The sequence below is a fragment of the Sinocyclocheilus grahami genome, unplaced genomic scaffold, assembly GCF_001515645.1.
Source record: "Sinocyclocheilus grahami isolate Dianchi unplaced genomic scaffold, SAMN03320097.WGS_v1.1 scaffold1330.1, whole genome shotgun sequence".
Classification (NCBI taxonomy): Eukaryota; Metazoa; Chordata; class Actinopteri; order Cypriniformes; family Cyprinidae; genus Sinocyclocheilus; species Sinocyclocheilus grahami.
Window position 1 is genome coordinate 373,619 of NW_015506509.1, and position 19,224 is coordinate 392,842.

A 19,224-nucleotide genomic window follows, 5' to 3' on the forward strand; every position below is an offset into this window, starting at 1 on the left:
TGCACAGTGACTGGCAAATTTCAAATGGAAAAGCAAAGTCCATTTGCAGCTGTATTTCCCATGTCTTACGAGCTATGAGCCATTTAAATAGCGATATTAATTACCACGTCTGCTTTTTCACTCTCTCTGTGTCGATAATGCAAGATTTGCAATTGCATTTGGATTATGTCACAATTTATGCGTCCATATATGGAAAACGCAACTGAAAATACAATTTGCAATTCCTTTTGAAAATAGTCCGGAATCCTTCCATATTATTATTAACTAAAACTAAAACTATTCAAATCGTTTTTTGCTAACTGAAATAAAGCGGAAACAAAATACAAATATGAGATGAAAATTTAAATGTAAAAAAAAAAAAGATGAAAATGAGAAATTTCACATTGGCAGCTAGTAAGTAAAGTAAATATGAAAAATATATTTAAAAAGTAAGTAAATAAAACATGTTTAAGTTGAAGTACTAAACTAAAACAAAAAAAAATTAATTAAATGGAAATAGTTTTTAAAAAACTAATACAAATTACACAAAAACTCAAGTACTAATTTACTCAATTTAAACAAAAAAGAAAAATATATATATAAAAGCTCATTAAAAAATATTAATAAATACTATAACAGTATATAAGTAAAACTAAAATATCATTGTGGAGCACAAGAAAGACAATGTCCAAATTGCTCTTCTTGATACAATGAATGGTGATTATGTTCAATGTATGGGGGAAAAGGCAACTTAGATGTTCTTCCTTTGTGTTTCATACAAGAAAGACACTGAAAGACATTGAAATGACATAAAGATACAGTAGGTAAAAAAAATGACCAATTTTTTATTATTATTTGATACTAAAAGAAACCTACACCACATTAGCATACAAATACAACTGCCCAGACAGAAAATTTGGCACCTTCCACCCTTCTGGCTGCTGTAATTTATCTCTTCCTTAATTTGCTCTCTACTGGAAAGTCATATTTGAAAACTTGCTGTTGGTGCAATAACATTTGCCAAAGTCTCTCATTACACCTCTGTACACCAGCTTTTCCCCATTATTATTTACTTCAAGGCTCCAAACACAGAAATGTGAAAAAGAGTTTACTGGTTTGTGGGGAACAGTCCTTAATAACCTCAACATCTCCTCCCTCAATCATTTATCGTGTTCTGCAGCATATCTGCCATTTGTTATACGGCCGGCAACACCTCCATAACACATATCTACATAAATAACACCCCCGCATATCTAAAACCACACACCATAAATCATTATTTTCCATGAAACATAAGCCCCTCCTACAAATCTGCTAAATGACATAAAGATACAGTAGGTAAAAAAAATGACCAATTTTTTATTATTATTTGATACTAAAAGAAACCTACACCACATTAGCATACAAATACAACTGCCCAGACAGAAAATTTGGCACCTTCCACCCTTCTGGCTGCTGTAATTTATCTCTTCCTTAATTTGCTCTCTACTGGAAAGTCATATTTGAAAACTTGCTGTTGGTGCAATAACATTTGCCAAAGTCTCTCATTACACCTCTGTACACCAGCTTTTCCCCATTATTATTTACTTCAAGGCTCCAAACACAGAAATGTGAAAAAGAGTTTACTGGTTTGTGGGGAACAGTCCTTAATAACTTCAACATCTCCTCCCTCAATCATTTATCGTGTTCTGCAGCATATCTGCCATTTGTTATACGGCCGGCAACACCTCCGTAACACATATCTACATAAATAACACCCCCGCATATCTAAAACCACACACCATAAATCATTATTTTCCATGAAACATAAGCCCCTCCTACAAATCTGCGGTCTTAACATTGCCAAATATGAAATCCAGTGACACCGTCAGCACGTATGGCAACCGACGAACACACATGCAACATTTCCCCTGATTCAACTCCTGTATACAAACACAATCCATCAGTTTTATCCACACTTATTCTGGTAATTAACGACAGGACAAAATGCCACCACATGTGCCATTTGGAGGTGATACAGTATAATCCTTAACACCATAAACACAGCTGGTGATTCTGTTTTATGAACAAGAGTTTAGTATGCAGTCGTGCAGATCTGGTCACATGCACAGAGTCTAATACCCTAAAACAGGGGTTTTCAAACTTTTTTGTCAGCCGAACCCCTTTGACCTAAATTATGTACTTGAAGTACCCCCTGAGATTTTAAGTAAATATTGAAATTATTTAATGGCACATTTGCACGTTTAACTTTAAAATCATTTATTTTTTATCAGTTTTAAAGTTTTAGTAGTATTTACATAGCTATTGTTTTTATTACACTCAACAAATTATAAAAATTCATATTATTGTAATTTACAATGTAATTATTGCAGTTTTTTCCACAAGAAACTTTTTGGTCCCACTTTATATTAAGTGGCCCTAATACCCGTGTACTTACATAGTAACTAGATGTGTACATAGTATGTAGCCACAGTGTAAGTACACAATGGTACATAGTAGCTACAGCTATAATGTTTGTGTAACTACACATATGTAACAACCCACTGAATGGTATGTGTAAATACAAATTTGTAACAGGACTTTGGTAACAGCACTTTTTGGTAAAGAAAGTGTTACACTTTATATTAAGTAAACAATTCCTATGGATTTACCATGTAATTACTCTGATGTTACACAGCAGCGGCCAGTAAGTTAGGCTTTAAATATAAATTGTGGTTGGTGTGGTTGAATGTTACACTTTATTTTAAGTGGACAGTTCCTGAGGAGTTACCATGTAAGTATACTGGTATTACAGTGGTGCACCAACTCCACCAACTTGAGATCCAACTCCTCCCACTTTACATATCCCTAAACCTACCCATTTCAACCCCCTGGATCCCATTTCAGTACACATCTAGTTACTATGTAAGTACACAGGTATTAGGGCCACTTTATATACAGGGTTTCCCAAAAAGAGAATTATTTTTATACATTAAAAATGTTACATTTATATCACAGTTGTATAAGCCTGTAACATTTCTTTGCAAAAAAAAATTTTTTTTTTTTATTCATTCGTTAATGGTATTAAATTGTTGGCATACCATGTACCAACTCACGAACCCCCTGAAATTCCCTCACAGACCACCAGGGGTTCGCGAACCCCACTTTGGGAAACCCTGCCCTAAAAGGTTACAGTACAGAACAGAGATAGATTTGGACATTTCGCATGAATTACTGAGACATTGTACATAATATGCATTGATACAAAAACAGTATTTACGGTAATTAATATCGAATAAAAAAACAGAATTATGTCCACTATAAATCTAATAATATGTTGAGCTTTTGCTGCAACTCTTATCCATCACAGAAAGCAACTAATTATCTTGCACACAGTCCACATATTAGCGTTGCTCAGTAAACAAATACTATGGTAATGTTGCAGTACACACCAAAACCCGATTTCTGAACTGCACTGGAAACACTGCTTGAAACTGAATTATAGAGTATGATTTACAGTAATATGTTTAAGTTTGCTATATCATCATCAACAACAATAATAATCGGTATAACTAATATTAATTAAATAATACTAATATTAATAATAACAGATATAACTAATATTAATAATAATTATTAATTATTTATATTTGATTATTATATTATTAATTGTATTATCATAAATAAATATCATCTTAATTTTTGCATCTTTTGCTCAGTTGTATCTGTTTTCAGTTACTTTTCTAAGGCTTATCATTATTATTTAATTTATATTCATATTAATTATTTATTAAACTAATAATTCATTATTATATCTATATTATTATTTTTTATTATAATAAGCATCAATGTAAATTACCAACCTTACTGCACACAAACCATTGGTTTTCTGCGGCAGCTCACTAAGTATGAGCAATCACCAGACACCAATAACTAGGAACTTTTTACAACTTTCATTATAGATAAGTAAAATGGTTTTTAGCTTGTATTATCAGTAATATTTCATAGGCGGGTGAGCAACTCCCATGGTGCGAGGTATCTGACTGCAGCTCGGGTGAATTTCCGTGCAAGGACGACTTCAAAAACGATGAATACATTGGGTTTTCAATCAGGCCTTTGACAAGCTACTGTACTTGACAGTTCATTTGGTCGATGTGCGCCTGCCAGCAAGATGGGATTAGCATCTTCAAAGGACAGAAACAGGAAGTTACAAGTGGAGAGGGTGAATAGAAAGTGAAGCGGTTGAAAAGGAAGAGAGAAGTGCTAATAAAGAAGTGTATATGTGGGCTTCAGACACTGAATTCTTGAGTCCTAATTGTCAGGTTTTTGCTTTGCCGCAGGCACACATGCTCCATGTTGACGAACTCTCAATGCTCCTAGTTACACCAATACTGTTGATTGCAGAAGGCTGCTGGTGTTTAAATTAAGCTAATTAGTGCATTTGTGACATATGCTGATTTTTTCCCATGGCCTGAACACAATACCACAAGGTCCTTCCCTTCCATCACATACTGAGGCTGCAATGATAATTAGAAGTTGCAGAGACATTCTGTGCAAGGGGGACAAACAGCGTCTCTCTCTATTCCACAGTGGTTTATCAGCATGCTGAGATGTTTATATAGGCACAATACACCGATGCAACATACACTTGTTCCTCATTAAGTAAATAAGCTGGAATGGTGCCTATACATTGTTCATTAGCATGAAGTACAGCGTGCTGCAGACAGCGTGATATGATGTGCAATGGTTAACACCTTTAAAGTAAGTGCTGATTCAAAGTTTTGATATGCAACTGGATCGTTTATCAAAATAAATTAGCATGCTGGGGAATATTTAATAAAACCTTTAACCAAAGCTTCAATAAGCTCATTAAAGTCAAAATGACACAATGCCCTGGTGTGCGATCCATTTAAAACAGTCTAACACTGTTATTGCTCTAATTCTGAGCCACAGAACTCCAAGGCCTCCATCATTTTCACATGTCTTTATATGCCTTTAATGCCCTCAGGAGGTGATATTCCATGCAAGGAATGACTTAATTTGGCCCAGATGAAAGGTTGAATTAACCTTTCATATGTTCTAATCAAAATTCGCTGTTTGGACAAAGCAATGTAGTTTCTCATTACATGAACGGTGGAATTGGAGCCTCTGGCTGATTTCCATTTCAAAGAGCTAAAACTGTTGCTGCAATTGCAATACTTCACTCCTAGAGAGATGAAACTATAACACAATTCAGGAGCACTATGTATCAGAATTGCTGTGGATTCCCACATTGACGCTGGCTCTGAAAAACAACAACAATGCCGTGCAACCCACCTACAGTGGAGGCGAGAGGTTTGAGCACTGCCGATGACATGCTGCGTTCAAGTCCTCCTGGGAAGTTCTTGTTTATTTAAGTGATTTCAGTCAGAATAACATGGACTCACTGGACAATTAGCCTACATATTTCTTTCTCGCTTTCATTTCCCGACAAAGACAAAAAGGATTTTATCGCTAATGCAACATAACGAAGAGCAAAAGATGTGCATTAGATCTGCAATCGATGCTTTATCTGTGCATTTATCATTCTCATGCTGCCGCAAAGGATGATTGGAAATGTATTTTGGTCAAACGCATCTGTCTTCTCATAAATCTGCTAAAGAAGTTTCTGGCAAGCTTTATTACTATTTTTCAATACACAAAATGCATACAAATGCATTACAACTTATGGTTAATAATTTATTTCCGCCAAGTTTCCCACTGATAATTACAAATAGATGGTGGCGTTCATGTGCACTTAAATCGTAAATGCAATCATTCCAGCATGATTCGAGCACAGCAGTAGATTATTTGTGTTTTGAATTAAATTAACAACCGTTTTCAGTTGTTCAAGCAAATCATTTTATTCTGAAGTGACGTAAAGTAGACCAAGTCTAAGGTTAATCACCGCATCTAATGTTAATGTTAATTCTAATCTAAAATTATGGAGAGTATCTACAACAGGCTGTTAATTATACCACAGAAAATCTACTTAACTAATTCGTCAGTTTGCAAAAAAAAAAAAACAGTAAAACTGTTTTTAATAAAAGATAAATGTGAAAATATATTTTAAAAAAGTGTTTGAAAGTATAGACATGACTTTTTATCCAAAACTGTTAAAACATAAATTTTAACTTAAGATTAGAGCAGTTAAATGACTTATCAAAAAAAAGTTTCTGTGCAATGTCACATCCAGCATTTCAACTAATGTCGTAAATATGTGACGCTGGTAAACCCAAATAGCTTCATGATAATCAGTGGCATCAGAAATGGACTGTTTGCATAAAGAAAAATCCACTCATAGGAATTGTGTCAGTACCATATAATCAGAAGCTAATCGGTCTAGAACTAAAAAGAAATTTGACATCTTTGTAGTGCAAATAACACCCATTCCTATTACTGCAGTACTGCTAGATAAATATAAAGACTCATCATTTAACCCCTCCAGAATGTCTAGACTTCCATTAAGTGCTTTACAGTAAATGCAATTTTGTCTCAAAAAATGTCTGTGGTAATCAATATATGCAGTCAAAGAAGCTTATCTTGCTTTAACCATTAGGGAAAGCTTGAGGAATGAATTTAGCATCACTTTTTGATTAAAGTAACTGCACACACAACTGATTTACTTAACATTCTGCGAAAAAAAGTACTGCAACTTTGTTCAGATTCGGACTGAGAATTACTACATCCCACTACAGCCACAAATAATCATAGCGATTCTCCAATGACACAAAAAAATAGACACCCACACTAGACTACAGGAAAGCAAAGGTAGACGAGGTGGAGATGAAGCAGCTGGTGGACGGAGCACTGCTGTGTTTGTGCCTGTGGCAAAGACTGCGGCATCATTTCTGGTTATCAGCTGATCCTCAGTGTGTATAGGCATTTCACTCACTCCATCTATTATTCACACACTTTGAATTCCATATGAGGCCATGGGAGACACACATGCATATATAAACAGCCTACACACTACGGTGTTCAAAAACCCCAACACAGGATACAGTACAGTACTTTTTTAGGTGAACAAAGTCCATGAGCATTTCAAACGAGATTCTCTTTGTGCAGCCGGAAAAAGAGCTAGACAAAAGCAAAGCTAAACAACAGCATTATCTCACAAGCAGATTTGGACACACGCAAACCCATTTACACAGGGCCGGAAGAGGAGAACCACTATAAAATAATAATAATAATAATAATGCATTGTTCACCAACAGTCTTATTTACAAACATATTACTTCTATGAGCTAATAAACTGAATGAAACACAAGTATTTGTAATTGGTTTGAATTAACATAAAATCTCATTCACTAACTAGAATAGTTTGCTTTTTGAACAAATGTCTAATGATTTGGTCACAATACTCAAATAATCTCAAACTTGTGAACTTTTAGCTTAAATTTGTCTAGTTCACTCACTTATTGAAATTATGTGATTAAGAAACACATGACTCTTATGAGCTATAATGAATTGGTCAAAAATGCTTTCAAATCCATCTCAAACTCGTGCGTTTCTGGCTTAACTCATCTTAACGGTGTGAAACAAATAACACATACAAGCTAATGAATTGGACAAAAACTCCCAAATGAACAAATGATTCATATGATCTAATGAACATGAATATGAATCAGTCCCAAAACTCCCAAATAATTCTTGAACTCATTAGTTATCTGTTTGAATCAAACTCTAATGAATTGGTCAAAAATACTCACAAATCAATCTCAAACACATGAGTTGTTGGCTTAAACTTTCCAAGACTCATTAACTCATCTAAATAACATCAAACAAATAACTCTTATGAACTAATGAATTGGTCAAAAACTTTACTGGTGAGATCAGTTGTGATCAGAGTGATCAGTTTAACAACTTGTTTACTGACCAGATGTTTATTAATTTTTTTTATGTGAATGTGTTGTCTGTAGATTATGTATTGTCTGTATATTTTGTGACTTACTGCTGCAAAAACTAGTTTCCCCTAAGGGGGACAATAAAGCTAAACAACAACAACAGCATAATAGTTTGATTAACATACAAATTACACTAATGAGTTAATAAAAAAAATACTCACAATTCAGTTTCAAACTTATAAGTTAGCAGTCTGAATCACAACTCTAATTCATGAACAAATGACTCTTTTGATCTGATAAATTGGATAAAAAAATATTAATCAGTCCCAGAACTCACAAATAATTCTTGAACTCGTGAGTCATCAGTTTGAATCAGTCTAACAACTCTAATGAGCTAATGAACAAAAATATCCACAAATTAGTCTCGCACTCAAACACGTGCAATGCTCACATAGACTCACTGTAATTACAAAGGATCTCACACAACCTTGTATGCATCCTAAAGGCCAAGGCCTCAGCTGCCGCTGACGTGCATGCTCACACAATCCCAGATACTGCTCATTTATTCAACAATCAACCATCCAGTTAATGTTATCCTTCTGTACCCTCTCCTTCTCTCCATGGCAACAACTCTCACATCTAAATGCTAATAACATCCTCCTATCGCCATAACAACTCTGACATATTGTGCCTTTCCACTCCTCCTGCTAAGAATACACTCATTCGACCCATCAATAACGCTAAGATATTCTGTGTCCATGGTAACAACGTCCTCCTCCCCATTTTCATCATGCCCTCATACACCAGTAAGGTACACAGGCCTGTCCAAAGTAAAGGTGAACCACTTGCTATGATCAATACACACTCCAACAGTGAGTGTCCTTAGAAATGATGCTCATGCTTTTAAAAGATGTGTGTGGAGTGTTTACTACCCACCAACCCGAAGGCAAACGCTGTGCCCCTGACATAAAGGCACTTTAAGCACAGCACAAGTCAGAGCCAGGGCATGTGGTGCAACCACTATGAGGGAGAGAACAAAGAATCTTCTGAATGCTGTTCGGCAAAGTATTTGTCCATGCTCTCAGTGTTCTATGAAGTAGAAATTACACAGCCAGTCTTAAAGAGATAGTTCAACCTTGAGGTGCCAAACCGGGATGATTTTTTCTTCTGTGCAACAGAAAAAGAGATGTTTCACAGAATGTTCACACTGTTCACTCTGGGGCTGTTGAGCTCCAAAAATAATTACCTTTTTTTTATTAACTTCATTTAGGTTCCACAGATGAAAAAAAAAAAAAAAAGTCATACAGGTTTGAATTAAATGAGGATGAGTAAATGAAGACAGAACTTTTCATAAAAATGTACACTCTTAAAAAGAATGGTTCTTTATTAGCATCTGGTTCTGTGAAAAACACTGCACAAAAGGTTCTTTACAGTGGAAAAGGGTTCTTTAAAGTTTCCCTATTGTGCCATTTTTAAGGTTCCACATTTTTTTTTTGGTCTCCTTTAATAGGTTTACATGCATTCAAGGTCTGCTCTGATTGGTCAGACGGTCCAGTCTGTTGTGATTGGTCTACCATATACAGCGTGTATCGGAAATGATTCGCCCATTGCCATAGTTTCGAATTTTGAATTTTCGTAGCCGTCACGGAAGTGGGATTCGAATTACTCACAATTTGTTTATTTAATTCAGTTAGAATAATAAGAAATTGTAGAGTTGTTACCATTTAAATTAAATCAGTATCAACAAACTCCATCTTTCCACTGCAGGAATCACAGAAGCTGCATCTGAAGTGGCATTAGATGCATTTACTCAGACTGTTTGATGAATCTGGGGTACCATAAATGCATTTACACCACAAGATTTTCAAATGCTTAAATAATTTTATAAGATTAATGTTTTAAATATTTTTTAAACATACAAATAAGAAATGTTGGGGGGGGAGGGGAATACCATGAGAATTTTAAATATGAAACCAAACCACCAGTAGGTGGCGGCAAATGACTGTTTTAATGAGGGAGTCATTTAGTCATTCAACCGATTCGTTCAAACATCTGATTCATTCAGAAAGAGGCAAGTGACTGTCTTTATGAATGGGTTACTGAATCATTGACTCACTCGATTCGTTCAAAACCGTGGATTCATTCAGTAACGAAACACCGCTGTGAGACACAAAATAGTTCTGCTGTGGCTTTGATTGGAACTATTTTAGTCAGCGAAATTGAGCAAAAACTGTCAATATTGTGTCTAAAATATGAGTCACTTAATTTTAACATCTTGTTTATTGAACTACTATTGTATAAAATGTGTGTCACAATGCAACCGTGTTGATATTCGGGGGAAACATCTTGGTCGTGTAATGTTGCTTACCTAAATCATATATTATAAATATCTTTTTTTTCTTTTCTTTTCTTTTTACCGCAGCATGCATCTATAACTTTCTGCGAGTTATTTTGTGTGTGCCGTTGCAGACCCGATTATTAGTTTTGATTTCTGTATGAGACTCTCTCGCAGGCTGCATGAGCCTCATCTGGCACGCCATAAATAAATTATCAGTTTACACCGAATGCAATAAAATCACGATCATTCTAGCGCGAAAAATTTGGTGGCAAAGTTTCAGTGCTTCCCTAGTTATTTTTGTTATTGACATTTTAATCGGGCTTCAGAACACCTGTCCCTGGCCGGTCGATCGGTGCATCTCTAATTATTATTAGTAGTGAATTATTAGTAGTAAATAGGGCTGGGCGGTATATCGAGTTTGTACGATATATCGATATTTTCTTTATAAGCGATTCGATATGAGGCAATACCATTTACATCGATAAACAGTAGTTTGATACGAGCGCATCTGAAAATATAGCGGAGGACACAGACTGAGCTGCTGCGGAGAAAGAGCATAATCCAATTTGTTCTAAACATGTGACAAGCTTCATATTAAGGCCTTTAAAAACTGGTAAGACATAGTTTATAGTTTGGTTTGGCATATTAGTTTAAGTGGCTCGGCCCGTCATATGCTCTGACAGAAAGGCTGAGTGTGCCGCTGACAGAGACACTAGGCTACTCGCGCTGTTTAATGTGTGTGTTTGAGATGTGCTGTCTTCCTGAATGCATAGCTTACATTTCACAGGTATATTCTCCATCTGTAAATGTTAGAAAGCCATAGAAATATTTCCATTTTTCTGTCAGAAGTGCATGAGCCTTCTGCTTTGGGATTCTACGCTAAACTTCACGAGCGCCGCCACGCGCGTGTGCGCCAAACAGACAGAGCTCAATTAAATAGGAGCACAATAATTCTGACTAAAATATCAATTTAGCTGAAATATTTGTTGTAGAATGTAGAATTTTAAACCTACAAGTAAGTCTATTTTTATGATAGCACTGACTGGGAAGTGACTGTGTGGTAATCAAAATAGCCTAACAAAAATTAGGGTTGTGCCGATAGACGATAGTATCGTGTATCAACGATAGACAGAGATATCGCCTGTGGCTGATGCCTTTGACGATAGCAAGACGATTATTATCATTATTATTATCAGGCTAGTAACACTATCTAATTAATATTAGGGCTTATTTGTCGCATTATATTTATTTTTCCGCGTTTTTACAGTATTGCACCTTCTAACCAATCACACACGATTATGCTGAGCTTATTAATGCAATGGCCAATCAGAGGCGTTCAGATGAGTCATCACTGAAACAGCGGAGTTCTGTTGGTCAGCGCGCGCTAACTGAATTCTGACTCGCGGCCTCGTGACTAAACAATGGGCGCCAATGTGAGTGTGCACACCGATGCGTAAAACGCGAGGCGTAAAAGCGTCATTTTTTTAAAAACCCTCGGGCTCGTTTTTTTGGTTTAACGCGCCGCGTTCATTATAATTAGTAACTTACGATGTTTCTATTAATTTGTTATCATGTTAAATACAAATTCAGTCATATTAAAAACATTAGGCTGCTTTTAGCCTTAAGGCTTGTTCACACCGGGACGAATATCGCACGCGATTATCGCCGAAGTTTAACGCCTCGTGACTAAACAATGGGCGCCAATGTGAGTGTGCACATCGATGCGTAAAACGCGAGGCGTAAAAGCGTCATTTTTTTAAAAACCCTCGGGCTCGTTTTTTTGGTTTAACGCGCCACGTTAAAAACTGGCCGACCAATGAGATTGTCGCTTTTGTTCACGTGCCTGGAGCTGCTGAAATTACATTAAAACACGACTTGGTGGCGCTCAAGCACAAAACGGTCTTGCCGAGCACACATTTATACCTAACGACGAAGAGGAAGTAAGTAGACCAAGAAGATGCATCGAGGCAAGATGAATGTAGCTGCTGGTCTCATTGGTGTCTGAACACAAAGGGCTTTATGACAAACACGACAGCGACTACAAAAATCTCGATAAGAGGGAGTTGTTATGGTGAAGAATTGCAGATCAAATAGGATTCGATGTGTACCTTGGTATTTCTGTTTTTCATTAAGCGCCATCTAATGTCAAGGAGTGAATTTGCACGTTCACTCGACTCGTCGCCAGCGAAAATCGCTTGGGTATGAACACAAAAGGCGCATTGCAAAAACATCGGCAATAAGCGCGCGCGATAATCATCCCGGTGTGTACGAGGCTTTACGCTGGAGATGGTTCACTTTCTCGCAATGAAACTAAGTAAATAATTACATAAATTAGCACAATGATATCGTGTATCGGCAATCTCACAGGCTGACGATAGGACGATATGAAAATTGAGCATATCGCCCAACACTAATGGCAATTAAGATGAATTCTTCTTTTTAGAAGTATTTTTACATTGTTAGTTGAATGTTAACTAATGTAGTTAACTAATTTCAACAAATGGAACCTTATTGTAATTAGAAGACTAGTCCCCTTGAGAGTTTCCTATTAGTTTTTTTATAACGGGTTTTTCAATTTATGAATAAAACAAGGTCTGTGGTAAATATGAATCGACGACACTTTTTGCTCTACAATGTAAATTACACGCACTCATACTGAAAAGAATTTGAGTTGATAACCTCACTATAAAACCCCACAGGAAAACCTCAAGGCAACCTATGGGGAACTAGTCCTCTGGGTTTTGATGTCATGGCTGCAGCACTATATTAGCCCCAGTCCCCATCCACTTTTGTTGTGTGGAAATGAGCAACGTGAACATTCTGCAGACATAAATCAAATAATTAACTTTCGTGTTTCACGACAGAAAGAAATGAATATGCGTCTTTAAATAGGCTAATGATGGTGTGTAGGCTACACGGGAAGACAATTTATTTAGGGGTGAACTGTCCCTTTAAATGTAGGCTAAGCATCGAAGATACAGGTGCGCTGTGAGCCAAAGTCTCCTGGCAACGGTATTGTTTGGAAACACAAACTTTTAGCGACAACAAAAACAACAAAGTTCTCTCCGTTTACCTGGTTTGACGGTCTTAATTCGGATCGGCTCTCGGAAGTGGCGGATCACCGCGTGCGTGTCTCGGTTCGTCAGCCCGCTGACAGGTGTCCCGTTCACTTCCAGTAACACATCCCCGTAGTACGGTAGTCTCCCGACGTGACACACCAGCACGTCTAAGTTCATCTGACCGAGGAACGGGAACTCCCTGTGCTCGGCGCCTCCGAGGATCTCCACAACATCACCGAACTCCCCAACGCTTCCCCACGACACGGCGCACTCCTGCACTTTGGTGGACCAGTGTTTCTTCCTCTTCAGCGTTTTAGACATCGTTTATCCTGTAAGTTTTAGTGCAGTCTGACGTGAACGGGTTTTAAAGCCTCTCTTCCCCGGTGTGCCGTTCACTTTACCCGGTGTGGGGATGACAGCGCGCGGATGTGGAACGCCATCCAGCCCGTGATATCTCCACAAGCCTCGTCTACCATTATTAGTTCAAGACAACATTTTAGATTGCCTTAGTTTTCGCTCATAAAAACGCAATGTGCGAGGATACTATTATAGCTACATAATGCAAAGGTAAACAACAATCGATACAAGAATGAGGTAAAACTGTGTTTACCTGGTAAGTTTAACGTTACTCAGGTTTTGCATGCAAAGCGTCAAGCGCACTAGACTGACACACTGAGAAACGTGTCTTGTCAGTACAGCCGAATAAAAATGTGTCTATAAACGGAATTAGCAGCAAAACAGTGTCCCACAGGTCTAAAAAGCTACCGGGGCGGCTGTCTTGGATATATTCGGTTGTTGTCGGGTCGGTCCAAACGGCCGAAGCTCAGGTTCGTCTTCGAAACGCGATGTGCATTGCCCAGTCAGTGAGTAGATGCGAGTGACGCGTCTTCATTCTTGGCTTGTGGCTGAACCGTCAGCTTTACACACACTCTGAGCCCCTGACAGATAGCCTACTAGAGAATTAAACCGGTCGAACATGTGTTTATCGTCTCAAATGGACGCTGCGATGCTGTCATACGCGGCGGTTGCTCTCTCAGATCTCCAGTCACGGAGGGATACATGTAATGTCCAATACAGTTTTTCACCGTATATAGTAGGGGAATTTACCGTTAACCATTTAACAGGTTTTTACTGTAGCATTTTTACAGTCTTTTACTGTTAAATTCACGGTCATTTTTTACAGTGTGCTTGGCGACCCTAAGCAACTGTTAGGCTAATGAACTATATTATTTGCATACAACCATTTATTCAATTATACTGGCGTTTGTCATATTTCTATTGCAACAGTGTTTTACAGTGATTTTACCCACATTATTGGGTTTCTGCTTTACATTGTGGCTATAAAAATAGTAAAATCACTGTAATTCAATACTAAACCTCAGTTTTGCATGTTCTGAAATGTTAAACGCAATTAATGAAATAACTTGAGTAGGCCTACATGTTTCTTAATGTGCAAGAATTGCTTTTATGCAATGTGGCATTTAAACAAGCATAATAACTTACATTTACACAAACAAAAATTAGCCAGTATTTGCTTTTCACCAATGCAAATTGGTGCATCAATCGTTGCGTGTGACCAAGCAACACACAATCTTGGATGCCTTTCCTGCACCCATGCTTTGACTTTCAAAAACATGCTGCAGACAAACTATATATATATATATATATTCACTACAAAAAAATACCACATCAAAACAACTAGTTGGACAATTGTATAAAAAACAGAAAGAACATGGATAATAAGATTATGTATAGGCTTAAGATTTTTACAGCTCAAACAATAAAGCACAGTGCTAGCAACGCCAAGGTCATTGGTTTAATTCCCAGGTAATGTATGAGTTGACAAAATGTATACCTTAAATGCAACACAAGTCACCTTGTATAAAATTGTCTGCCAAATGCATAACATGTAAAAATGTAAAGTAATTAAAAATAATTCAGAATAAGCTCCCATGACCAAATATGATCAAATAAAAAATGTAATGCCAGTGCTTGCCATTTTTCTTCCTCTCTTATTAATCTGATAATGTAATTTAATCAATAGCTTAAGCCTAGGTGAGGATATCTCAAGTAATCAGTGAATATTTCATCTTGTAATCAAATTATAGGGCCAATTATCTTAATAGCAGTCCTGCAGTTTAGCGTAAGACTCAAAGCTGCCACCTTATGGTGAGTACTGTAGTTGTAACTGCAGCATGACTTCAGTCTCATTCTGCCAGTGCTCAACACATGACACTATTCATGTGCTCCCCCCTCCCCCTTATTAATTACAAGTCAAGACACATCAAAACAGTGCCTTCTCCAGTTTGTAAAGGATCCAATTTAATTCCCAATCACCGCTGTGCACTTCAAAACGCAGAAAGACTTGTATTTCCCCAGAGTACTGAGATCAGACACGGGAAACGCACCAGGAAGTGTGGAGACATGGTTAATTATACTATAGAACAAGACCAGACATGAAACTAATTTCAGTGTGTTACTTACATTCAACCTTTAAGTTATTTATAGACCAGGCTACATGTATCTACAGCTATGCTCAAATAACATATACTACCTCTTGCAGAACCTTCAAGATGTTTCTCTTTTTTCTATTCGGTGGAAAAGATACGGTGTATTCCACAAGAAGAAAGAAAATGTAGCCCCTCACAACAATAGGCCTGTTCCCCGCTATATTAAATCTAGAAAGTACAAGGCTCCAAACACAAATAAACTAGCTTATTATGTATCTACTGGATGTTCTAAACCTAGTCTAGTCTCAGTTATGGTCTAAAACGAAGGCAATAGCCTGAGATTTTTCTTGAGCTGTGCAGGGCGGTGCGTTCAGAGGGCGCAGCAAGGCCCCGTTCCACTAGTGTAATAATCCAAAGCGAGTCTAGTGTTTGAATGAATTATTGATAAAGCTGAGTAAAGAGGGTAAGCAGCAGGCGGAGGTATACTTTGATCTCACAACTATAATTTCTCTCTCAGATCATCTCTCAGCAGTGAGAGGATGGCAGTGAGAATTGTCACTTCAAGTATTTAGAGGGATTCAAATAAGTCTGCGTCCTTTTAAACTCAGCCAAAACTTCCAGAAAAGTTCTGCAGTTCACTATATTAGCATAATTCAGTCACTTTTTGAGACCATCAACACTGTAAGTGAGCTGTGACATAACACTAACACCATACACTTACAATAACAATACTTTCCCCCCACAAAGCAATATTATTACATTGAAGAATAGCTCAACATGAAAAATCTTACAATAAACTCTCCTACTTATCAGAATGAAAATGACTTTTGTTCTTTCATGAAACAAAACTGCATGATCAAGAACCTCATGATATTTGATGTGTTTGTATGTGGGTCAAAGACGTTAAGATGTCCGCATCAAAAGAAATGTACAAAAGTGATTTATGTCCATAAGCACAATAAATTTAAGCAAAGCGTCTACTTTTAAGGCTTCAAATAAGTTTTTGGAGAATAAAATGTCAAAATTTGGTTGACACAATATTTATGTAAAAATTCAAACAACATGCTTATTCTGACGTGTACATATTAAAATGTATAAAAGAATAAGGGAGCCTATTAAATTTGATTGTGTTTTAAATGAGTAAATAATTCTTACTGACAAATGGGCAAAACCTAGGATAGTGGCAAATTTTAAAAATGTAAAATTACAACTAATTAGTATTTGGGGTGGAAGTAATTAGTCTTTAATCCGTCATAAACTGATTTTTGTTGTAAATATGCCTGACAAGATTGTTACACTGAATGGCATTTTAGTGGGTCTCTTCTGTAAATCAGGGGAAAATGTATGATATTTATTTTTTGCTCAGAAAAACCAAAACAAAATTGTAATTAAATTAAACAGAAAATTTTGTAATTTTTTGGGAGAAAACAACAACTTAAAGCAGTATTACACTTATTGTTTTTATGCTTAATCCCTTTTTCGTCTTTGACCCATGTGCGCATATATATATATATATACACTTGAGGCTTTTATGGCTGATATACTGTAATATGATATAGAATATCAAATATAGAATATGGTCACAATCAAGGAGGGAAAAAAATATGAAATTCTGATAGCTTGTAATATAAATCAATGTCTTTATATAAAATGCATATAAAAACCTATTGTCACTTTATAACCTCAGTTATATTTCTTTAGGAAGATAAATGCTTAGTTTTATTATCGAAGCTCTGTTTTATTGTGGAGGCAAAATATAATGCAGTGCCATATGATGATGATTGAAAGATGAACATATGTTTATTAAAAGCCTGACATATCATATTTGATACATTTAAACTTGATTTTTCTAAATCAAATTAGGGATATTTAAGTAAACCCAAATCACTTCAGTCCAGTAAGTGTTCATCTTGAAATATTACTAACAAAATAAAATGCATTTTTATGTTTACTCTACAAAAATCATTAGATTCCACAACAAAAAGACATACAGTGGGTACGGAAAGTATTCAGACCCCCTTACATTTTTCACTCTTTGTTATATTGCAGCCATTTGCTAAAATAATTTAAGCTAATTTTTTTTCCTCATTAATGTACACACAGCACCCCATATTGACAGAAAAACACAGAATTGTTGACATTTTTGCAGATTTATTAAAAAAGAAAAACCGAAATATCACATGGTCCTAAGTATTCAGACCCTTTGCTGTGACACTCATATATTTAACTCAGGTGCTGTCCATTTCTTCTGATCATCCTTGAGATGGTTCTACACCTTCATTTGAGTCCAGCTGTGTTTGATTATACTGATTGGACTTGATTAGGAAAGCCACACACCTGTCTATATAAGACCTTACAGCTCACAGTGCATGTCAGAGCAAATGAGAATCATGAGGTCAAAGGAACTGCCTGAAGAGCCCAGAGACAGAATTGTGGCAAGGCACAAATCTGGCCAAGGTTACAAAAAAATTTCTGCTGCACTTAAGGTTCCCAAGAGCACAGTGGCCTCCATAATCCTTAAATGGAAGACATCTGGGACGACCAGAACCCTTCCTAGAGCCGGCCGTCCGGCCAAACTGAGCTATCAGGGGACAAGAGCCTTGGTGAGAGAGGTAAAGAAGAACCCAAAGATCACTGTGGCTGAGCTCCAGACATGCAGTCGGGAGATGGGAGAAAGTTGTAGAAAGTCAACCATCACTGCAGCCCTCCACCAGTCGGGGCTTTATGGCAGAGTGGCCCGACGGAAGCCTCTCCTCAGTGCAAGACACATGAAAAAACACCTGAAGGACTCCAAGATGGTGAGAAATAAGATTATCTGGTCAGATGAGACCAAGATAGAACTTTTTGGCCTTAATTCTAAGCGGTATGTGTGGAGAAAACCAGGCACTGCTCATCACCTGTCCAATACAGTCCCAACAGTAAAGCATGGTGGTGGCAGCATCATGCTGTGGGGGTGTTTTTCAGCTGCAGGGACAGGACGACTGGTTGCAATCAAGGGAAAGATGAATGCAAGTACAGGGATATCCTGGACAAAAACCTTCTCCAGAGTGCTCAGGACCTCAGACTGGGCCAAAGGTTTACCTTCCAACAAGACAATGACCCTAAGCACACAGCTAAAATAACGAAGGAGTGGCTTCACAACAACTCTGTGACTGTTCTTGAATAGCCCAGCCAGAGCCCTGACTTAAACCCAATTGAGCATCTCTGGAGAGACCTAAAAATGGCTGTCCACCAACGTTTACCATCCAACCTGACAGAACTGGAGAGGATCTGCAAGGAAGAATGGCAGAGGATCCCCTGAAAAACTTGTTGCATCTTTCCCAAAAAGACTCATCGCTGTATTAGATCAAAAGGGTGCTTCTACTAAATACTGAGCAAAGGGTCTGAATACTTAGGACCATCTGATATTTCAGTTTTTCTTTTTTAATAAAATCTGCAAAAATGTCAACAATTCTGTGTTTTTCTGTCAATATAGGGTGCTGTGTGTACATTAATGAGGAAAAAAATGAACTTAAATGATTTTAGAAAATGGCTGCAATATAACAAAGAGTGAA

General features: G+C 37.0%; 1 protein-coding gene across 1 annotated transcript in view; it reads right to left on the minus strand.

Annotated features, from left to right (window-relative positions):
* Positions 1–14,257, minus strand: part of LOC107569295 (membrane-associated guanylate kinase, WW and PDZ domain-containing protein 3-like) — a 129,199-nt gene extending 114,942 nt beyond the window's left edge. Inside the window, exon 1 of the mRNA XM_016255347.1 lies at positions 13,235–14,257. Coding sequence (XP_016110833.1) covers positions 13,235–13,541 — 307 coding nt within the window. The 5' untranslated portion in view covers positions 13,542–14,257. The remainder of the gene's footprint in view (positions 1–13,234) is intronic.
* Positions 14,258–19,224: the final 4,967 nt, after the last annotated feature.